Here is a 23,119-nt window from a genome sequence, read left to right on the forward strand (position 1 = left end):
ATATTTTAATGGTTCTTTCTGTCCCGAATCCCAGAAACGGGCCCTGGTGGAAAAAGGTGTCTAACATGTCGATTTTGTTTTGGAATAAATTATTGTGCACTACCTTCTTCATGAAGTTGGTCATCCGTCCTTGTCAGTTCAGAATCCGGATGGTGCTTCAACAACTTCAAGAGGTGTCGAAGGAGGGTAAGATTGCAGACCCAGCTCTGAGCAATAGATGAACTTTATTTTGTCCGTATGCTTGGATTTAATGGTTATTACTCTGCCCGTTTTATAGATCCTTTGTGGATCAAGACTTTAACAATTATCATAATATTTTTTTTTTCTTGTCAACCAATCTTTCTTTTTCTTTCTGTTACTTTTATCCGCCTGATTTTATTCCTCCTTGACTTAGACTTACAATATGGTCCTGTGTGATACAGAGCATTGAGAATGAGAGGCTAAAATTAGGATTGAGATTAATAAAGTTTATTAAAAAAAAGTATTTACTATGTGATTTTTTTTTTTTGGACATGAGTGATTGTTTGCTAGGAATATCATGAAATGAAGTAATATTTTTTCATCTCACTTATATGAGTTTGTTTAATTCCAAGTAGTAAGTGATTCCTCATGTAAAATAGTTTTTTTAATGTATTTTCTCAATCTTAATCACAATTCTTACCTATATATTATTTCGTTGGTTTTATTTGAGTGAGACAGTTAAGTTGTTTCTGTTTGCATTTTCTAATGCTCATTTGCCTTTTGTATTTTTATATTATGTAATCATTCGGTACGGATTTTTTTCCACAGGCAAAAGTGGAACTTTTGCTGCTACTAACAAAATTAATAATTTAAAGTACTTTTAATAGTTTTATTTTCAACGAACCAAGAATATGACAGATGAACGAGGGGATGGTTATGAGCCATGCACGCACGCACACACTTTCTTGAGAATAATAATCGGGGGGAGTGCTTCACCATCATTAAAATGAATCCCCAGTCTCTTATAAACTATTTTAACTAGCAACCGCGCCCCTTAGCTGATAAGCGGCAATGCAATGTGTAACCTTAATTAACGATTTTCAGTTTGAGCTTTGAACATGCAGTTAAGTACATGTTTAGGGAGACTCGCGTTCTTGTGGTCTATCTGTCTCGGTACAAAATCGATTCTCGGGGTCTGAGGAACTTTGGATATTGCCGCTTCATGTTGGATGATGCTTTTGGCAAGCTGGCCAAACGGCCAGGCTGTTGAGGCCGTGTTTTCAGTTTTAATACTGGCAGGATTTTCTTTTGTTTTCTTAAATAAGAGACAAAATGCCATTACTAGAAATTAGTTAGTTTAAATACAAGCAGCAGGGAAAGCAGAAAGAAAATCGAGATATAAATTTGGAAGAGAAGAATATGAAATACAGTGTAAATGAACATAGTTAAACAGAGAGGAGATCTTCAGAATGTCATGCACCACATATGCAGACATAACATTCTTATTGCAGATTACTTAGCCAGGATAGCAAATAATAGGGCTGATTATTTTTGTATCCTTGATCAACCTCTAACTTTAGCTCTTGAGGTGGAGATTGATGAAGGAAGATAGATTTTTTGTTCTTTGGTGTTTTGTTGTTTAGTTTATTAAAGTACTTCATTCAAAAAAATAAAGTCTTGCACCATTGGCATCCGAAGCTGTGGAAGGATTTTCTTTTGTTTTTTTTTTCTCAAGGAAAAAATTACAGAGAGGAACCAGATCGCAGCTAGCAAGTGGGCACCAATCGGAGACAAGAGATTCATATGGGAAGACATAAGTAAATGAGTTTCTGCTTGAGTTTTTAAAGATAAAAACACATGAACAGTCATTTGACCCCACCAAAGTCCGCATCGAACCTGTTACGAACCAGTGAATGTAGACAAATAGTACGCCCTTCCTCTAAAATGGGTTGGAATGTGTGTATGCCTAATTTATGTAGAGTTGGCGGGATGCCCTTACATAACCTCTTGAAGTATTTGCCATGCAATTAGTTTTTTTGCCCCAATTAACAGTTAGCATAACAGTGCCTATCTGCATGGCAGGTAAAACGTAAAAGCTCCCTCAGCCTGAAGCCTGGAGCTCAAAATCACGTTTGAGTACTGGGGCAAATGGGCCTTCGGAGCTTCCGAAATTGACTTTTCTTCAATAAAAACGACTCTTCACATATGCCTTTTTCAATGATATTTTAAATTTCTATATTATTTTTTAATTTTGTATTTATATTTTTATTCATTAAATACATTTAATTACCTTTTTAGTATTTATAATTTTTTATTTTCAAATAAATTCTTTTATTTTTATAATTTCAATTTTAATATTTCTATTAAAGTTATTAAATTATTTAATATGATCCATGCGTACTTTAGCCTATATTTTTTTAAAATAAAATAAAATCATGTGTTTCATGAAATTTATGAACTAAAATTTTAAATGGTTAGAATTATAGGGACTAAGTTAAATTTTGTGTAATGAGTGACAATAAATTAAGATTATAGGGATTGGATTGTACCCAATTAAAATTTAGGTACTAAATTATAATTAAGCCAAACATATAGGAACTAAGAAAAAAACAAATTTTCCAATATATTGAGAAATCTGGCAAAAAAGAAAAGGCATGTGAGGAGGAGAGAAGACGGAGCATCCGATCCTTCAAGTGCCTTGTAAAAAAAAAAAAAAAATCATCCTAAAAGTAAATGGTGATTAAAGTTGGGAAAAAAAAGTTAAATGGTTATTAAAGACTATATTTTAATTTTATTCTCATTAAAAAATGATAGTGATTCTAATCATACACAGAATTTTTTTTAATAAAACTAAATTTTAAAATTTTTATCAATTAAAACATAAAAAATACCCTAGTTATCATTTCTTAATATGTACTACAGTGATCCTTTTTATTTGTTATTTGTAGGAGTTTATTATATAATAATAAGAGCATTAAATAAATGAAATTTTTTACCTTTATCTTTATTAAATAGATAGTATATTTTCTCTTACTCATTCTCTCTCTTCATCTTTATAATTAATATGGACAAAATTGAAAATAAGATATTAAAAAGAATAAGTGACAAATATATAAGGAGATAATCAACTATGGTAGTAATAATTAATAAGCTATAAGTGATAAATAATAAACTCTTGAAAGGTGCTGTCTTTTAGGACGCCATTGTTACTTATTAGCATACTACTGTATGTTAAGAGAGCAAGACAGTAAGCAGTAAGGTAGCCTGGGATTACTTGAATGGAAACTGAATTATGTTTTAAAAATAATTTTATAACATATGGAGTAAATATGTGATGGATTTTAATTTATGAAAAAATATTTTTTTAAAACATTTTTATTTAACGCCAAGCACTCCCTTGCTCGCAACAGCTTGTCAGCAGGCGAGGAGTGGTTTTCTAGGAAGCATTTATCATATCGGGCGATAAACTGAAGCGAACCAAAACAATAACACCAAAGTTCGGCTAACACGGAGCGCTCTCCAAATTAGGCGCGGCTTGCGGTGACTTCCAGACGCATTAAGGGTGTGTTTGGATAGAAATCAAATCATGGTTTCAGAAATATTTTTACGAATTACGAAGTAAATATATGGAGGAGATTATCTTGTTTTGTGGAAAAAATGCTTCTGAAACTACAGTTTTAGGATACCCAAACAGGCTCTAAGACTAAGAAAAATCTTTTAATCATCATTTCCTTTTATTATTTTATATCAGTTTGAAATAGTTTATAAGTAATTTTTTAATTATAATTTACAGGATATAAAATAAGTACGCGAGAAAAATTCTGTTGTGATTTATACTAGTATAAAATATGTTTATAAGTATTTTTGAACGCTATCCTAAACAGGACTTGAGGAGATCCTTCTAAAATAACGACGTCTTTAGTGAGTTAATTGTGTGGATGTTTGGTTTCCTTGCAAATTGAGATAAAATCTTTTTGGTTAAAGTATACTTTAGTCTTTTAATTTTACATAAGATTTTATTTTGATTCTTTAACTTTAAAAAATATACTTTTAGTCTTTTAATTCTAAAATTATTAGTCTGAAATAATGATTTTTTATAACAATCATGATTGTTTTAAATGTTTTATCAATAAGAACTTAATATCATCATTTTTTGTTAACAGTTTTAGGATTAAAAAACTAAAAATTGATTTTTTAAAATTAAGAGACTAAAATAAAACCTTATATAAAGTTAAAGGACTAAAAGTATATTTTAGTTAACTCTTTTCATATACTACTTCCGATCCTTAATATAAGACTCCGTTTGAATTTTTGTTTGGTCCTAATTATACGACCCGAATCTATTTTGTCTCTCATATTTATACATTTTTTTTTCAAGATAGTCCTTCTAATAATGATAGTTCTAACTAATACACTTAATTAGCAAGGATATTTTAGGAATGACAACATTTATTTATTACAAATAACTAACTTAATTTACTTCCTTAATCTCTTCAAATAAGTCAATTGGGTTTTATAATTAGGACCGGAGGTAGTATTTACTTTATAAAATTATTTTTAAAATTGTAATTTAATTTTTACTCAAACAAACAACGCAAGCGGTGACGTAGGGAAGCCGAAATGTTCACGAAATCAAAATGGATGGCCCACGTACCTGGACCTAACCCTTCCTCCACCGAATGAGCATGTTTCTCCCCTGTACAGAATATCGAATATAAAATAAAACAAGCTTCGATAAGAGGTCCTGACCCAGCCAAAAAGAAAGAAAGCAACACGGCGAGGAAGATGCAGCTAGACCCAGATGCTTCATCTCTGACGCTTGCTTTCTTGCTTATCCTAATGCTCTTGAGCTTCGGAGAAGAAGTGCGTAGTGCTGATAACTATACCATAAACGATTTCCCAGCTAACTTCATTTTTGGATCGGGCTCCACTGCTTATCAGGTTCCTTCCTTCTGTTTGTTTTGCCCTTCTTTCTCTGCTTCTTTCTTTACGACTCTGACAGATGATATGTGAAGGTGGAAGGAGCCGCGAATGAAGATGGAAGAACTCCTAGTATCTGGGACACCTTTGCTCATGCTGGTTTACTTCTTCTCGCTCTTGCTTTTATTCATCGTATCATATACCCAAAGGCGAACCCTCGTTATAATATTATACCGTTTCTTATAATAAGGGAATGCGGATGGGGCCACTGGAGATGTAGCCTGCGACGAGTATCACAAATACAAGGTCTATACCCACACTTCCCCTCTTTCTCTCTCTGTTGATTTTGTTTTTCCGTGAAAAAGTTTTGCCGCTAACGCAATTCCGCTATATATGTCTGGACGATCCTTAATGCCCAAAGGGAGGTGTGGAGGATGTGTTTTGTTGTCGTGAAATTTGAATATCTTGTACAATACAGGAAGATGTGCAACTCATGGTTGAAACAGGGCTTGACGCCTATAGATTTTCCATTTCCTGGTCCAGACTGGTACCAAGTACAGTTCCCATCCCGAACTCCATGGTTATTTTATTTTATTTATTTATATTCAAACTTTATAACGGTAACCGAGTCACTTTTTATCTAGATGGCAGAGGACCCACCAACCCAAAAGGGTTACAGTACTACAACAATCTCATCGATGAACTTCTCAGCAATGGTTGAGCTCCGCCCTTTTTTTTAAAAGAAAGCATTCATTTTTTGGGCTAAAAAAAAACTCAGTACATGTTTCTTTGGTGAAGAAACCGTGGGTCGAAATCTCTTTAGGTTCTTCAATTGATACAATATTTTACTCCCGTGAGCAGGAATCCAACCGCATGTAACACTACATAACTTCGATCTCCCGCAGGCACTTGAAGATGCATATGGAGGTTGGGTGAGTCGTGACATCATGTACGTCCCAGATCTTTTGTACCTTTCTTTGTGTGTTATCCTGTGGTTTGGATACGTTGCCCTGATAGGATTCAATTAATGACACGAATCATGAATGTGAATGCAGAAAAGACTTCAGAGACTATGCTGATGTGTGCTTTAGGGAGTTTGGTGACAGAGTGAAGTACTGGAACACTGTTAACGAACCCAACGTCTTCGCTTTAGGAGGTTATGATCAAGGAGCCCTACCACCTCAGCGATGTTCGCCACCATTTGGTTTAGTGAACTGTACTAAGGGCAACTCAACGACTGAGCCCTACTTGGTAGTTCATCATGTTATGCTGGCACATTCTTCGGCTGTCAGGTTGTATAGGAGAAAATATAGGGTATATTCCTTTCATTTCCTCAATGAATTAGATTACTTAGAACCCTTATTTTGGATCTCAGCCCTTTTTCTTTTTTTGTGATTCTGGACTTGTTATTCTGGTTATAAGGAAGACATTTAGTGGCAGGGATAACTTTAATGACACCGCACATATTATTATCACATTGCAGAACAAACAGCAAGGATTTGTGGGTATCAGTGTTTATACATATGCGTGTATTCCTCAAACTAAAACAGAAAAAGATGTGTTGGCAGTTAAAAGAGCCGATGATTTTCTCGTTGGCTGGTAAGTTGCTGAGCCTGTAATTGGTCGTTTTTAACTTGTATGCCGTCTCACTTAAGCTCTTTGCTTACTCCATCCTTGAGCTTTGTTTTGGGGCAATGATTTGAGGATTTTTAGGATGCCACTTACTTTTATTGCAGGGTTCTAGAGCCCTTGGTGTACGGAGATTATCCTGCTTCCATGAAAGCCAACGCAGGAGCAAGGATTCCTGCCTTCACAGATCGTGAATCCAAGCAAGTTAGGGGTTCATGTGATTTTATTGGCCTTATCTACTACACCACTGCTAATGTATCAGACAATCAAGATTCACTGAAGCAGGAGTTTAGAGACATCGGTAGAGATATGGCTGCAAATATAATCTGTAAGTTCTTTTGCTATTTTCAACTATTTAAGGACAGTGCAAGTTTCTGTAAAAGTGGTGGGGGCAATGTACTAACCGCCTTCTTGGTTTGACAGTTGAAGCGGATCTGTTTACAGAAGAAGAGGTAAGAGTTGAATCGTAAATAATGAATTGGTTCGGTGATGTGGATCAGCTCAACGTATAAGTAATTGGCTTCATTTTTACTCAGTACCCAATCAAACCATGGGGTATACGGCACGTGCTGGAAACATTCAAGCTCCTCTACGGGAATCCTCCTGTATTCATTTATGAAAACGGTAAATCATATTATTAAGAATCTGTGGTGCCAGCCAGAGTATGCATCAGAATATATAACTTGGGATGGCATGTGTTGGTAGGTCAAAGGACGGCTCGCAATACATCACTCGAAGACGTTTCAAGGGTGAAATACCTGCACGCACACATTGGAGGCGTGCTTGATGCCTTGAGGTAAGCAGTCTCGACTTTTGATTGCTCAGGTTTGTTATGTAGGAATGAATATTACCATGAATTGGGAATAAGTTGGGCGTGGTCATACGGCAGAAACAAGTTCGTGACCTTTTTAAAAAGAATAAGGAAGTCACTGGTTTGTACTATGGCAAACGTTGGTTAAATGGTTATGCGTGTTTTTGATATGTTCTGTGACTCTGAAAATATTGGCAGGAATGGGTCAAACACGAGAGGGTATTTTGCGTGGTCTTTCCTTGACCTGTTGGAGTTACTTGACGGATACAAATCCGGCTTCGGCCTCTACTATGTTGATCTGGATGACCCTCACCTCAAAAGATACCCAAAGCTCTCCGCCAAGTGGTACTCTCGGTTTTTGAGGGCTAGAAATGCCTCCTCCATCGTCTCACCTACCCATCTTCATCGCGACGAGGATCCATCTCTTCTACGTGTCGCGCATTTATTTCAGTAGGAGAAGGGTGGGGGTGTTGAGTTTGTTCGCATTATTGTTATCACCATGGTTGCTTCCCCGTCCCCCCGGATGTAACTTTCATTTCTCGATGATACTTTTTTAGTAATCAGATTCTACCCAAAAATTAAAAAAAAAGTAATTTATTGTATCGCGACTTGTTATTACAAAGAAGTCTGACTTGCTTCCCTAATTATGAGGCTTTTTCCCACGGCCAACAGACACAAAATATGTGCGCGTATGGTGTTCAATGTTCATGTCTTATCCTACTCGCCTGCTCCTGAGTCCTCTCCACTCTTCCTTCTCATCTTCAATACTCGCCCGTGTTCTGAACTGAAGCCCCCCCAACCCCCCTCCTTCTCTTTTTGCTCTCCCTCTTTTCTCTTGCTCACACACGACAAAGAATAACTTCGCAGCTTAATTTGTATTTTAAGGGAAAACAAGCAAACTGATGGAATCGTATTTCGAAACCAATTTGACACTTCCATAGTCGAGAAATTTGCTCATAAATTATTTGCAACTGGAAATCACATCTTATTCAAGAATTTCCCGGTAGACAATGAAATCAAAGCAAAACATCTATCGGGTAAGGGGGCATATTTTATAATTATATAATACAAGGTAGTTTTATCATTAATTAGATTAAACATATAATAACACAAAATAAAAGTACACAGTCGACACACCACAACAACATAGCTTTAAATTTCTAAGAAAACTTTATTGATGTACGCTGCTGCTGCAAACACTTTATTGCTCTCCGCTGGTAATGCAGATTAATGTTTTGTTTTTGGCTTCTTCACTATCATCACAGTGCAGTGAGCATGATGTGCACAATAGTCACTCACACTACCTAATACCGCCCTGCATATAAAAGAATCGTCAAAATACAGTATTTTGGAAGATTTCCACGTGCTGGCTTCTGTATGAATGTTTAAACACTTACAATTCAATGATGAATTGAACAAAGAGAGCCAAATAAAAGGAGAGAGGAGAGCACATAATTTAATCATGAGTGATAATAAGCACGTGAAACCGTCAACAGATGGACAGAAGCACAAATAATGCAGTCTAACATTAATTTATGAGGGGACCAAATGAGCATATTTGGGCTTTGCCAATACTTCTCATGAATTTAATAAAGTGGCAAATGCATCACATTTATGGTAAAATATAGAAATAGAAAGTTCCATAATGCTAGGACTAGTTCACTATATTCATGGTATTCTCCACAATCATTAGTGACATCATTGTGACGGCAGGATGATTGATAATCACCAGCAGGTGGATCTTACCTCTTTATAGCTCCATAACCATGACTACCCACGACCAGCATTGAAGCATGATGCCTTTCAACTGCATCGCAAAGTACATTTCTTGCATCACCTTCCACAACTTCCACCATAGCATCATTCACCTGAGCGAAAGTTGGTAATCGGATAATCAGAGCAGAGTTTATTACGCGCCTATCTTAAAATCACTGAGAGTCGAGACTTAACAACATCAGAACTTGGCTCAATAACTTGACTGTATAATTTATCTGGTCATAAGCATGAAAAAGGAAAATCACAATCATACAAACGCCACATCCTCCAAGCCTATCCCGAGGAGGAAAAAAATAGAAAGATGGAAACACGAGGCACCACAAGACAGTTATAAAAAATTTCGTATTCAAAGAAGAACAATCACATGCAGAGCGCAGCACCACAAAAAGTCGGCAGGGACATATCAAACAAATATTTGGGACCAAAACCTATACCGTCAGCATGAATTCAAGTAATAAATTTAAATATTCATCTCTCTCCCAGTTATAAGCCTGTGACTAGATTTGTTCCTTCGATTTCTTTTCTATTTCCAACAAGACATTTCATCAGAATTAATAGATTAGGAACATTAGTTTTGAGTGGCCTAAACAATCACATATATATCATCCATGAATAACTGAAAGGATAACTTGGAAAAAAATGACAAATTACCGATTTGCCGGTGCAGAGTTCTTTTGCCTTTTCAACAACTCTGGCAGCAATCTGTCTCAGATCGGCATCAACAATGGGCAAAACATCAGCGGCTCCTGCAAGCTAATCATCGTATCAAATCCCACGTAGTCAGAGGTAAGGCAATTCGGAATCAGTAAGTTGGGAGTAGAGTAACAGCGTACCAGGGCCAGCAAGGCCAACGACGGAAGTAGCGGAAGGCTTGGCATGGACAAGAACGAGCCTGAAGAGAGGATTAGGACCGGATGCGAAGAAATGATCAAGAGTCCATTGGAGGGCGTAGATGCTATGATCGTAGTCATCGATTCCCACCACCATCACTTGCTTCTCTGAAGTAGCCATGGAAACCTCTGGTCTTTGGTTGGAAGCCAGATGAACCGAAGGCTGGGACTTGGGGCGCGAACAGTGAACGGGACGTCCTCAATTTATGGAAGATGGGCTTCGGATATGGGATGCCATGTGGATATAAAACGTCGTCGCATTGGTCTCTTCATGATTACTTCGATTCTATTCTATGCGACCCGCTGTTGCCACACTGATGCATCTTTCTCTACGTCCTTTAAACCATCTTGTAATCTAATCTAGTTTATTGTTCCCTTGTGATTCACGAGGTGCAAAATCTAGATTCCTCAGAGTTGTGAACAAAAATAAGAGACCAAACAAGTTGTGAACAAAAATGAGCCTGCAAAACATCGTGCCGTGTTTGCATACGACACTGTCGGTGTCATGCTTCGTCCAAAAACGGGTTTCCTTCTTCTATGATGTTTGCATCAATGAAGTCACATGTGAGTGTTGCATTGGTCCCCAGTAGTTAGAGAAAGCTGTTGTGAATTTATTTTCTGTTTTGACCGTTGTTTACATTAAATGTATATTCTTTTGGGTCCAGAAAAAAAAAAAAAGAAACACAAGTTAGAAGCTTAGCGGTCGGAGTTGGAGAGAAAGGAATTGTCCGTTTGCAGAGCGTTAACGAGCTTTATTCCCAAACAAGGGAACCGTAGATGCCAGGAGATTACTACTTGATGTCATCTAAGTTAAATACTACTTCAGATTCCTCAATTCTAAAACTAATTCAAATTTAATGGCTTGGCATTAATTGAGTTTTTCTTTTCCCCTAGCGAGATGAGAGTCACGAGACTGGCTACTTGTTGATGAAATTATTCGAGTTTTTTCCCGGGAAAAATGGATTGATTTTGTTGACCCCGTCTTGCTGCCTATCATATCATTGTTCTTCTGGCAAAATAAAAACCATATTTTTACTTCATCTGCAGCTTGAGCCTTGAAATTTTAGAGGGTGTTTGGATAGAAACCAAACCATGATTTCAAAGTGCTTTTACGATTTACGAAGTAAATATGTGGAGGAGTTTGTTTCGTTTTGCAGAAAAGTGCTTCTGAAACTATGGTTTAAAAGTTGCTAAACACCCCCTTATTTTATTCGAGGCTTTGCCACCAGATGATAAAATTAAAATAAAGTAGGTATTGGAAAGGGAAACTATCCAGCACCTGCGTAACAACTAGTAGTCTTCTATAATAGTTTAAATTAAGAATACAACAATACGGAGTGAAATTATACTGCACACACGCCACTACAAATATTTTCATGAAATTCCTGAAACCACTCTATCGCCGATCGATGCCAGCGTGAGCTCTTTATTGTCGTCTGCTGCTATAATGCAGATCATCAGTGTTTCGTTTTTGGTTTCTTCACTATCATCACAGAGCAGTGAGCATGATGTGCACAATAGTCGCTTACACTACCTAGAACCGCCCTGCATGCCAATAGAAAAGGCGTCAAAATATTCAAAATATGCAATGCTTTGGGAAAATTCTGACGTGCAAAAGTTTTGGCTTCTGTATTAATGTTTAAATACTTGCAATTCCATGATGAATTAAAGAAAGCTAAATGAAAATGGAGAAGGCAGGTGTTATTTAAGCATTTAAGTTATGACAAGAACCTAAAATCGTCACCGATGAACTGGAGCACATAATAAGCTGTGATGGAACCAAAGTTATTTAGACTTTACCTCTTTATAGTTCCATAACCATGACTACCCACCACCAGCATTGAAGCATGATGTCTTTCTACAGCATCACAGAGAACATTCCTTGCATCACCTTCTACTACTTCCACTGCAGCATCATTCAACTGGGCGAAAATTGGTAATCAGATAATTATGGCACAATTTATACACACCTATCAAGAAAGCATTGAGGCTTGAGACTTCTCAACATCAGAACTTAGCGCTGTAGCCTGACAAATTTCTTTGGTCATAAACATATGAACAGGGGAAATCACAAAACGCCGCACGCTAAAAAGAACAACTATGTGCTGCATAGCATGACTGTGAAATTCGAATATCAGGCTATATACAGTCAACAAAATTCATCGATGAATAACAGACCGCATAATTTGGAAAACGACGATGAATTACCGATTTACTATTGAAGATTTCTTTAGCTTTTTCGACAACTCTGGCAGCAATCTTCCTCAAATCGGCATCGACGACAGGCAGAACGTCAGCAGCTCCTGCAAACTAAGCGCTATATCAAATCCCACGGAGGCGAAGGCATCGCATTTCGGAATCTAGGAGCAGAGTAAGAGCGTACCAGGGCCTGCAAGGCCAACAGCGGAACCAGCAGTAGGTTTAGCATGAACAAGGACGAGCCTGAATATAGGATTGGGACCGTTCGCGAAGAAATGATCGAGAGTCCATTGGAGGGCGTAGATGCTGTGATCGTACTCGTCAATTCCCGCCACCATGACTTGCTTCTCTGAAGTCGCCATGAGAACCACTGCTCTTTGATTGTAAACAACGCTAGTGCCAAGACGAAGCGAGGGACTCGGGCAGTGACGACGGACTGGATGTCACGAATTTATGGGAAACGTTGCACTTCAGAATTGGATGCCGCATGGATAAAACGTCGTCGCACTGGTCACTCCATGGACCATGATGACGTGGATTCTATCCTGCGCGACCCCCTTTCAGTCTTGCTAGGATGATAGATCTTCGTTCGCGACTTTCTGCTAAAGTTGTGAACAGTAAAACCCACAAAGCAGCGTCTTTAATTACTTTGGCGTTTTGTGGAGAGTGTATCCTATTTGAATACGAAGCTCTTATTGTTTCACGCTTCTTCGAGAAAATGGATTTCCTTTTCTATTAAATGTTGGCATCAATGATTAGTTGCGAGGCTATAATGTGGAGGAGTAAAGATGTACAGTGAACTGATTCGCGATCGCTAAATGAACACAGTTTAGCTGATTCCTCAAGCAATTGGCACGAAAAGTATCCAAAAGCATGAGTGCTAACATTTCATCGCATCTTTTCAAAAGAGGCCTCAGTGGAGTGCTGAATAAAGGACCTTTTTGGGTTTTGTCCCTTTTGGTGCAAGTAGAGTGATCAATTGGTGCGTAAGGCCAGTGGTCTTGTAAGACGATCAGCTGGTGTTTCTTTGTGCATGCTTTTTTTTTTTGGCTGCTAAAACATAAGTATCTTTCTATTGAAGATAATCTTATTTAAAACACTGTCAAGTACTAAATGTGAGCACCTCTTCTAGAGGGGATTCGAACCTTGATTCGTCACGTTGTGAGAAACTAGCCCCTTTCACTAGACCCAATTCTCATTGGTTTTGTGTATACTTTTTTGGTGCTGCAACTCGCCGCTTGCCCATGATACGGGCCAGGCCCAATTAATTGGAAGCATATGGCCCAAATGTGAGCTGCTCTTGATGTCGATGTAACAACTTAATTTATCTTTTCTTTTAAAGTTATATTTTTTAAAAAGCTACTCATGTTAGTGCACAAATCAAGATGACATTTATTTATTTTTTTGCTACAAAGTTGACATTTATATTAATAAGATATTTCCCTCAGTACACATCATGCGAGAGAAAAATACAATGTAGGTTTAAATTATAAAATTTGGGATTTTCTACAGCAAGGGGCTCACTAGTCCCGTTTTTATTATGACAAGAGGAGAGGATGCTGAGCTTCTCTTCTACCCCCTCTTCTTAGTAAGAGCTTGAGACTCTCTCCCCGTGAGAGTGCGGAGTTTCGGAGGCTAACGAGGGATCCATACGTGGTTTATGATGGTCGGAAAAGAGAGTTAACGTTGACAGCAGTGAAGAAGCATGAATTATTTATCAAATTAATATATCAATAAAACTTGATAAAATTGTTAAGATGTAAATTCTTTGATATGAAATTGTATATGCTAAAAATATCAACAAGAATTAGTCCAGTTAGTAAGGAGTCGGTTCATAACCTACAAAGTTGTGAGTTTGAATCTCGCTGTTGATGTGAAGACTTTGTTGGTGGGCGATTTATAAATATTTCTGTAAGCACTCTCTGAGCATGCTTTAGTTCTAGTGAGCTTCTGGGACTCATCTCACCTAAATTTTTTTCCCAAACCAAAGTACATGCTAAAAATTATATGATCTCTCTATATATTATATTAAACATCATATTAATTTAAATAGTTTATTTCATGATCTCCTAAAATAACTTCGTTGTAATTTTTCTCGTACAAACAACCAGATTAACGAAAGACCTTGTCTATTTTATGGGGGAGCTGTATTTTCATAAAAAGCAGAAAGTAAAGATAAGAGAATATTAATTTGCTGTGAAAATTTTTCCTTTTATAACGAATGTAATATTAGTTTCCCTGAAAAATCTTCCTTTTATAATGAATGTAATAAGAGTTTTTTCCCATATGTAGTTACAGGGGTGAAATGGAATTCTCCCTGAGTCCTTTCCACGTTATTGTTACTCAATTTTGCAAACTTTTCAACCGCAAAATTTTGTAAAAATAAATTTAACAATAAAATATGAGAGTTGTTTTTCAGAATTTTAAGAAATATTTTTCATCATGTGCGCCAAAAACATATGTTGATAATGAAATAAATTTTAATTATTTGACATTAAATTAGTGTGCCAGCAAAGTTTTCAGTATACTTGAAAGGGATTAAAAGGTTTTAATAAAAAGGCAAAATAGATGAAAATAAATAAATATATTTTAAATTATATTTTTATTCAACGAAATTTAAACTTCTTTTGATATTTCTTGATATTCAAGAAATATTCTTCTTTCAGGCGGCAAAAAGAAATCCATTTCATTCAGTCAGTTGATTCCAACGGTCATAAAATTGGGAAAACGATGACCAATTGAAATCCTAGCTTGGGTATAGCGCGCCGACAGTTTCGCGCTAGGTTAACTTCCGTATTCCTACACTTGCCTCCGCTCCCGCCCTTTCTCTGATGCGAGTCCTCTCTGTTATCTTCTATTTGGTTGATAACTGCCCCCACTTAACCCCACTACCTCTTTCTCCTCTCTTCCCCACTTCTCGCTTCTTTCCCGCGAGAGCACGGTGCCTTCAAAACCAGAGCCTTTTCCTTCTTCTGGGATTTGGTCGTTCGTCCCCCTCTCTTGCAAGTCTCGAAAACAACTGTATTGTACGCGCCCTGAGCCCGCGCAGACAACTTCGGGGCAGCCACGCCAGTAGTTGGCACCGTCACGGCCGCAAACGGTGTCGGTCCGGAAGCACTTTACAGAACCCAATCGGGATTTTGTGAAGTGGGCAGCGGGAGTTCGGTCTCTCTTCCCGGTCAGGCGCTTCTTTTGGTGCGCATTGTCCGGCTCATTGTTCGGTCTCTTTTGATTGCCCACTGACGCCTAAAACTAATGATCCTAGCCTCTTAATTCCAACGAAACCTCTTGGAGGAAACGAAAATGAAATCGAATGAACAAATCTATTCACAGACCGATAACAGGGGGATAGGTATTTAAATCTGATACTTGACTATATCCTGATGATATATGTTTCGGTTCAAATTCTTTGTTTGATATGTGCCTGCCGATTTTTGTGGAGCTGGGAAAGTGAAATTTTATTGACTGTTTATGGCCTGGTGTTCGTATTTAGCAGTCATGCTATGCTGCACATGGTCGTTCTCTTTAGCGTGTGGCCTTTTGTGATTTTCTCTGTTCATATGTCTAAATTATAATGTCAGGCTACGGTGCTAAATTCTGATGTTGAGAAGTCTCAAGCCTCAATGCTTTCTGGATAGGTGTGTACACATTGTGCCATAATTATCTGATTACCAATTTTCATCCAGTTGAATGATGTTGCAGTGGAAGTAGTGGAAGGTGATGCAAGGAATGTTCTCTGTGATGCTGTAGAAAGACATCGTGCTTCAATGCTGGTCGTGGGTAGTTATGATTATGGCACTATAAAGAGGTAAAGTCAAAATTCCTTCGGTTCCCTCACAACTTAAACTGCAATAGTACGTGCTTCAGTTCATCGTTGGGCAGTTTTAGGTGCAAATCTTCACTTGTATGGTTAAATAACGTTTTCTTTCTCCATTTTCATCTGGGTTTCTTTAATTCATCCTGGTCTATGGGCATACTTTTAGGGAATCTTTATTTGGCTGTTGTGCGGTTGTGCGCCCGTTGCTTTGTACGCAAAAGAGGGACCTCTAGGTGTTGATCTTATTTGCGTTGTTATTCTTTTGCTAAATACTGACCAGAAATTCTTGTACTCTGTATATCAGTTGTTCTCACTGACAAGGGGAATTCTTGTATTATTTGCTGCGGGTTTTCTTAATTTCGGATTAAGTATGTCACGGGGAATTTTGGGTTTTCTGCTACCAGAAAGAAAATGGCAATGGAATCATTCTGCGAAAACAAAAAAGAACTCAGTAGAAGCTAATAACAAAGATACATTAAATAATTAAACTTTTGAGGAGAGATAACTACTGAGTCTTTCTTTTTTCTATTTTTGAGGCTTATCCATATTTGCCCATTTATGATTTCTGGTCTCTTCTGATTTGTGGTATGCTTGTCGTTGTTTTTTTTCTTTTTCTTTTTGGGGCTGTCTTCTTGTTCATAAATTTGTTCTTAAGCCAATAGCTTGTATATATATTTGATCCTCTAAAACCTCTACTGTGTATTGACTGTGTGTAAGGATTTTAGCTACTTATACAAGGTTCCAACTGGATTCTATTAATAGTGAAATTGAATGCTTTATATGTTCTTCATATGCCTCATCTCATGATCCCAAAAGAGGTTTATACATTTAATAACCATCAAATTCTTTTTCTAGTTCATATATATCTTAGTTAATACTTGAAGATACTTTTGAAGAGGATAAGATGGTATGATATAGCCACACTAGCATGTTATGATAATCTACTCATGGAAAATTAGATGTTGTATGATATTAGGAGTGCAAGGAAGTATTAAGTGTTACTTGGACCTTTGATCTTTTTGTATTGGGGAGGGGTTAATGCATTTCACAGCATCGAGTGGATTAAGTTTTTGAAGAGGTGAAAGCGAAGTAGGAGCAGCTTATTATGAAATTCAAGACAAGTGGAAAGGTGTGAGCATGCTGGGTGATCCTATCTTTGTCTAAGAACCTATTGTCCGTTAAGGTAATGATTAGTCTATGACTGGTGGAGGTCAAGGGTTCTGCGTTTAATTTGGGATGATGCGCATTCAAGTAGGTGATGAACTGATTAATTCTACTTAAACAAAGGAGATGCAATGACTGGTTAGGGAGTATCCTTCCAGTTTTTCATAGATAGCGGTGTAATCCTAAAGCAATTCTTAAATTGCTAACGGGGTTTTGAGATCTGTGAGTACCTTTGTTGTCATTTCCCAAATTTCTCAAGGAACCCTACCTCCCTTGTTTATGGAGTGCTTCATTAGCCGTACGGACATTGTGGCTATTGACAGGTAAGTTCGCCTTTCAGGCACATCATCTTCTCCTTTGTCTGACTTTTCACATCTTGCTGCCCCTAATTCACAACACCAAAAAAATTGAACTACTTAATACCACGATTTGAGTTTTCTCCCCCTAACTTGGAAAGTTATAAGTTGGAGATACATAAAGTCCACGAACATGGGATGTGGGATTTCAGCTATGTGGTGAGGTTGGCACTGCCAAGTGAGCAGCCAAATGGATATTGCGTCCTATGGGGTTCAAGGAACAAACATCATTGAAGTGCAAGCTGCTTTATCATAAAGATTGGGTGTTATTTGTAGGTTTAATCTTTTCGCGTTGGGGAGGGTTTAATGCATTTCATGGCATTGAGTGGATTAAGTCTTTAAAGAGGTGAAAGCAAACTAGCAGCAACTGCTTATGAAATTCAAGGAAAATGGAAAGATGTGAGCGTGTTAGGTGATACTATCTTGTCTAAGAACCTACTGTCCGTTAAGATTATGATTAGTCTATGATAGGTGGAGGTCAAGGATTCTGTGTTTAATTTGGGATAGTGACGATTCAAGTGGGCGATGAACTGATTAATCATACTTGAACAAAGGAGCTGCAATTGCTGGATAAGGAGTAGTCCTTCCGATTTCTGACAGATTTCCTTGTAATCCTAGGGCAATTCTTAAATGGGATTTCGAGATCTGAGTTCCTTTACTGTCATTTCCCAAATTTCTCATGGAACTCTACCTCCCTTATTTATAGAGTACTTCATTGGCCGTACGGACACTGGTTATTGATGGGGTTAGTATACCTTTCAGGCACTTCATCTTCTCCTTTGTTTGACTTTTCATGCCTTGTTGCCCTTCTTTCACTACACCAAAGGATTTGGATCACTCAATGCCAAGGCTTGATACCCCCCCCCCCAAAAAAAAAAAAAAAAACTTGGAAAGGTACAAGGTTGGAGGTATACAAGGTTTCAACTGGATTCCATTAATAGTGAAATTGAATGCTTTATATGTTCTTCATATGCTTCATCTCATGATCCCAAAAGAGGTTTATACGTCTAATAACCATCGAATTCTTTTTCTAGTTCATATATATCTTAGTTAATACTTGAAGATACTTTTGAAGAGGATAAGATGGTATGATATAGCCACACTAGCATGTTATGATAATCTACTCATGGAAAATTAGATGTTGTATGATATTAGGAGTGCAAGGAACAAACATCATTGAAGTGCCAATTGCTTTATTGTAAGTATTAAGTGTTACTTGGACCTTTGATCTTTTTGTATTGGGGAGGGGTTAATGCATTTCACAGCATCGAGTGGATTAAGTTTTTGAAGAGGTGAAAGCGAAGTAGGAGCAGCTTATTATGAAATTCAAGACAAGTGGAAAGGTGTGAGCATGCTGGGTGATCCTATCTTTGTCTAAGAACCTATTGTCCGTTAAGGCAATGATTAGTCTATGACTGGTGGAGGTCAAGGGTTCTGCGTTTAATTTGGGATGATGCGCATTCAAGTAGGTGATGAACTGATTAATTCTACTTAAACAAAGGAGATGCAATGACTGGTTAGGGAGTATCCTTCTGGTTTTTCATAGATAATGGTGTAATCCTAAAGCAATTCTTAAATTGCTAGCGGGTTTTTATGATCTGTGAGTACCTTTGTTGTCATTTCCCAAATTTCTCTAGGAACCCTACCTCCCTTGTTTTTGGAGTACTTCATTAGCCGTACGGACATTGTGGTTATTGACAGGTAAGTTCGCCTTTCAGGCACATCATCTTCTCCTTTGTCTGACTTTTCACATCTTGCTGCCCCTAATTCACAACACCAAAAAAATTGAACTACTTAATACCACGATTTGAGTTTTCTCCCCCTAACTTGGAAAGTTATAAGTTGGAGATACATAAAGTCCACGAACATGGGATGTGGGATTTCATCTATGTGGTGAGGTTGGCACTGCCAAGTGAGCAGCCAAATGGATATTGCGTCCTATGGGGTTCAAGGAACAAACATCATTGAAGTGCAAGCTGCTTTATCATAAAGATTGGGTGTTATTTGTAGGTTTAATCTTTTCGCGTTGGGGAGGGTTTAATGCATTTCATTGCATTGAGTGGATTAAGTCTTTAAAGAGGTGAAAGCAAACTAGCAGCAACTGCTTATGAAATTCAAGGAAAATGGAAAGATGTGAGCGTGTTAGGTGATACTATCTTGTCTAAGAACCTACTGTCCGTTAAGATTATGATTAGTCTATGATAGATGGAGGTCAAGGGTTCTGTGTTTAATTTGGGATAATGACCATTCAAGTAGGCGATGAACTGATTAATCATACTTGAACAAAGGAGCTGCAATTGCTGGATAAGGAGTAGTCCTTCCGATTTCTGACAGATTTCCTTGTAATCCTAGGGCAATTCTTAAATTGCTAATGGGATTTCGAGATCTGAGTTCCTTTACTGTCATTTCCCAAATTTCTCATGGAACTCTACCTCCCTTATTTATAGAGTACTTCATTGGCCGTACGGACACTGGTTATTGATGGGGTTAGTATACCTTTCAGGCACTTCATCTTCTCCTTTGTTTGACTTTTCATGCCTTGTTGCCCTTCTTTCACTACACCAAAGGATTTGGATCACTCCATGCCAAGGCTTGATAACCCCCCCCCCCCCCAAAAAAAAAAAAACTTGGAAAGGTATAATGTTGGAGGTAGATAAATGTTTTGTGTCCTATGTGATGTAAGGAACAGATATCATTGAAGTACAATCGTTTTATCATAAGAATTTGGCATTACTTTGAGGTTTTGAACATGAATTGTGACAACTATTAGTGTCAAGTACTATTGACCATTTCACATTTGAGTATTGTTTCCTAAAAAACCAGTTGAAGAAATTGTCCCTTCCTTCTCAAATGGTGGAAACACTAAAGTCAAAATACAACATTTAAATTTATCTCAGGATAAAAAGATTACATTTAGAATTGATTTGTAAACCTAGCAGATTATGGGATCTTTGAGATTGAAGTCTTCTTGATTTTTATGGTTTCTTCCGTTTTGCTTTAACATCTTGTATTTCACTTATACAGAAATAATCTTCCTGCATTTTTTAAATCTAAAATTTGGTCTGGGAACTCAGTCTTTGCTGTTAATTTTAAGTGACTATAAGGTGATTATAGAAATTAGGATCCTATTCCTATGCTATCTTATAACAAATTTGCTGCCTTAGAAAATGAATAAATGAAGATGGTAAAAATATAAGAAAACAATGATGTGTGACTTTGTAGTGCCCCTTTCCTGGCCTAGACATATTGTTTATATTTCTTGTACGGACATCATGTTATTCAGTCCAGGTAGCTTTTGAATATGATAATGTTTGCAGGTTGATATTCCGTTGGACACTAATATTAAAGTTGGCTAGACATGTGGGATAATTGGAGTTTCACACTTCCCTGGGGAAGAAATCACATCCACCACTAAAACAAAATGGATTTCAAATAATTAACCAACATGCCTAGGGACGATTGATGTCAAAGTAAGCTCCATCTACTAGCAAGCCTTGGGGTTTTTAAAATCTCATTTCTTTGTTCAATATCATAGGATTGATGCGTATGATCTTCCTTTCATCTTCAAACCGAAAAATGCAATAGCAATGTACAACATGTTTTTCATCGTTTAACTTAACATCACATTAGAGGTGTATGCACATTTGTACAAATTTACTTTGGATCTCTCATAGCATGCAAATCTCAACTTTGGATTTCTTTCTTTGATACAATCAACTTTGAATTTCAGAAGTTCTTCTTGGCTTGGTGTCATAGGATTTTGGCTTGAGATTTCATCTGCAGGTTTTTGGGCAAAGGGAAACAATGTTGTCACCAAGGAACAATAGCAAAAGTATCCACGATCTTAATGTGAAACTGCTATGGAAAAGCTTTCATCTCTTATTACTTGCCAAAGTCATTTAGAGAAGCCATCTATAGCTGATAAATTGAAGAGAGTTACAATTTATCTTAGGATATTACTGAAATATTTTCCTAGCATGTTTGAATGACGTGAAATAATATGTAGCTTCATGATTATATCACGGTATAGTTTCGTCTTGATTCTTAGGGTGTAATCCCATTTCCTCCATCCCACTCTTTGAAACCAGAAGGGAAGAAAAGAGATTGAAAAAGTAGAACTGGTCATGAGATCAAAACTCATCAACCCGATAGCTGCTTATAAGTGGCCTTGCAGTTGCAGGAAACTTTCTTGGAAAATAACATTTGAGTCTTGTTTGCTGTACAGTTATTAGATCTGAAAGAAGATATAGACGTGATCAAAATCATTCATGTAACAGGAATCAAGGGAGAAGGTACCTTTTTATCATTCATCATGTTCGTTAAATTCATTTTATTAGTGTCTTTTGGAAAGTAAATTTTGCTTCCTGTCTAATGATGCAAGAACATGTTATTGTTATGGATTGTGTCTTTTTAGTAAAGGAAGAAGCATGTATTAGTGGTTAATGGATGATTTACCATTATTATGCTGTCTAATTTGCTAGGTATCTAACATGATTCATCGTTGAAAGGGCAGCCCTAACATCCATGTTTATCGTGCATCAGTGATCAGATTACTGCGTGTTAAAATTGGATTTTTCTTTTAATTTCATTTTAGCTTTTACGTGGTTTTCCCCCTCTTTAGTTCTAACCATTTTATCTGTAAAGGTTCAACATGCATATTTTGCGCGCAATCTTACGGGAATGTGGTTTCTGCACTGGATTTTTTCACTTCCCCTTACTTGATTCTTGATGGTCATGTGGTTTTTGCAAGCAACTCATTAATGCTGGTCTTGTAATTTCCAGATCTCTGAAACTGGGAAGGTAAATTTCTGCTCTCGCTTACTGTTATGCATAGAAGCCTTGCAATTATAAATGCATTAAAGATAATTATGACGACGGTAGTTGTGTGTTTGTTCATTAGAATTTTGGTTGGTTTCTTGCTTTTTATTCTAACATAGATGAAGTCACTCAATTTGCATAGTTAGTTAGGATTCGGGAAAAATTGGACAGGATTTTCATAATTACTAAAGTTTAGTTAAATTTCAATAGTTTATGGGGTGGGTGGGTTACAAAATGATATGATTTTCGAGAAAAACCGTGTGGGTGAAGTTTATTGAACAGTTTGACAAGTCAGATAATTTAATAAGAAACAATGTTGGTACCATTTTCTTTCTATATATTTTGACTATTTGTGCTCTTTAATAACTTTTTTGTACTTTTGTAGCATGCATGTTCTAAAGCGTTCAAGGTGTGCTATTCTTTTCTTTTCTTTTTTTTTTTGACCAGAAAGATGTGCTGTTTTTTAACTTTAGGTATTCATTTCCCAAGCATGCCAAAATATAACAAGGGAGTCCGGTGGTTCCAATCTCTCAGGCATATACCTGTCATGGCAATTTACACTCCAAAAAATCTGGGAAAAGATTTTATACATAAAAGGTTCGATGCTTTCAACTTGCATTCTTCATTATTTAAGAATTCTTTCTTGTTTTTTTCCCCAAGTCACTCTATATGTGGTTGCTTTGGCAGCATAATTTTTGTTCTCCTTGAAAGCTGTTCGTTGTCATGAGCGAATTTTATGTAAGATGAAACATATAATAATTTTTCTTTGAACAAAAAA

General features: G+C 37.0%; 4 protein-coding genes across 4 annotated transcripts; 2 read left to right on the forward strand and 2 right to left on the reverse strand.

The window, feature by feature from the left end:
* The first annotated feature begins 4,689 nt into the window (after positions 1-4,689).
* LOC114728459 (hydroxyisourate hydrolase) lies at positions 4,690-7,838 on the forward strand. The gene is made up of 13 exons (XM_028915370.1): positions 4,690-4,902; positions 4,977-5,040; positions 5,132-5,187; positions 5,360-5,435; positions 5,526-5,597; positions 5,743-5,830; positions 5,937-6,195; positions 6,365-6,480; positions 6,618-6,838; positions 6,934-6,962; positions 7,047-7,134; positions 7,216-7,306; positions 7,520-7,838. The coding sequence occupies exons 1-13, from the start codon at positions 4,747-4,749 to the stop codon at positions 7,773-7,775; spliced, it is 1,572 nt and encodes a 523-aa protein (XP_028771203.1). The 5' UTR covers positions 4,690-4,746; the 3' UTR covers positions 7,776-7,838.
* A 421-nt stretch (positions 7,839-8,259) lies between these two features.
* On the reverse strand, positions 8,260-10,384 carry LOC114728465 (universal stress protein PHOS34). The gene is made up of 4 exons (XM_028915378.1): positions 9,931-10,384; positions 9,749-9,843; positions 9,068-9,189; positions 8,260-8,636 (listed from the first exon to the last, which is right to left on the reverse strand). The coding sequence occupies exons 1-4, from the start codon at positions 10,106-10,108 to the stop codon at positions 8,549-8,551; spliced, it is 483 nt and encodes a 160-aa protein (XP_028771211.1). The 5' UTR covers positions 10,109-10,384; the 3' UTR covers positions 8,260-8,548.
* An 841-nt stretch (positions 10,385-11,225) lies between these two features.
* On the reverse strand, positions 11,226-12,636 carry LOC114728464 (universal stress protein PHOS34). The gene is made up of 4 exons (XM_028915377.1): positions 12,371-12,636; positions 12,196-12,290; positions 11,788-11,909; positions 11,226-11,532 (listed from the first exon to the last, which is right to left on the reverse strand). Exons 1-4 carry the CDS (start codon positions 12,546-12,548, stop codon positions 11,445-11,447), a joined length of 483 nt encoding a protein of 160 aa, XP_028771210.1. The 5' UTR covers positions 12,549-12,636; the 3' UTR covers positions 11,226-11,444.
* A 6,396-nt stretch (positions 12,637-19,032) lies between these two features.
* On the forward strand, positions 19,033-23,119 carry LOC114728427 (folylpolyglutamate synthase-like). Its single transcript, XM_028915337.1, is given in 9 exon segments — positions 19,033-19,039; positions 19,161-19,224; positions 19,359-19,458; positions 20,880-20,945; positions 21,372-21,474; positions 21,747-21,815; positions 22,168-22,185; positions 22,188-22,323; positions 22,815-23,119. Coding segments are annotated over 8 exon segments (492 nt in total). The 3' UTR covers positions 22,253-22,323; positions 22,815-23,119.

The sequence above is a fragment of the Neltuma alba genome, unplaced genomic scaffold, assembly GCF_004799145.2.
Source record: "Neltuma alba isolate B1F8T4 unplaced genomic scaffold, ASM479914v2 tig00012535_pilon, whole genome shotgun sequence".
Taxonomy (NCBI): domain Eukaryota; kingdom Viridiplantae; phylum Streptophyta; class Magnoliopsida; order Fabales; family Fabaceae; genus Neltuma; species Neltuma alba.

Coding starts and splice junctions, on each gene's coding strand:
- LOC114728459 (XM_028915370.1), top strand. CDS start 4,747: ATGCAGCTAGACCCAGATGCTTCATCTCTGACGCTTGCTTTCTTGCTT. Junction 6,196..6,364: donor TGTATAGGAGAAAATATAGG/GTATATTCCTTT, acceptor ATCACATTGCAG/AACAAACAGCAAGGATTTGT. Junction 7,135..7,215: donor TGTATTCATTTATGAAAACG/GTAAATCATATT, acceptor ATGTGTTGGTAG/GTCAAAGGACGGCTCGCAAT.
- LOC114728465 (XM_028915378.1), bottom strand. CDS start 10,108: ATGGCTACTTCAGAGAAGCAAGTGATGGTGGTGGGAATCGATGACTAC. Junction 9,190..9,748: donor AACTCTGCACCGGCAAATCG/GTAATTTGTCAT, acceptor ACTTTCGCTCAG/GTGAATGATGCTATGGTGGA. Junction 8,637..9,067: donor GGTTATGGAGCTATAAAGAG/GTAAGATCCACC, acceptor TTTTATATGCAG/GGCGGTATTAGGTAGTGTGA.
- LOC114728464 (XM_028915377.1), bottom strand. CDS start 12,548: ATGGCGACTTCAGAGAAGCAAGTCATGGTGGCGGGAATTGACGAGTAC. Junction 12,291..12,370: donor TGTTGGCCTTGCAGGCCCTG/GTACGCTCTTAC, acceptor CTTAGTTTGCAG/GAGCTGCTGACGTTCTGCCT. Junction 11,910..12,195: donor AAATCTTCAATAGTAAATCG/GTAATTCATCGT, acceptor ATTTTCGCCCAG/TTGAATGATGCTGCAGTGGA.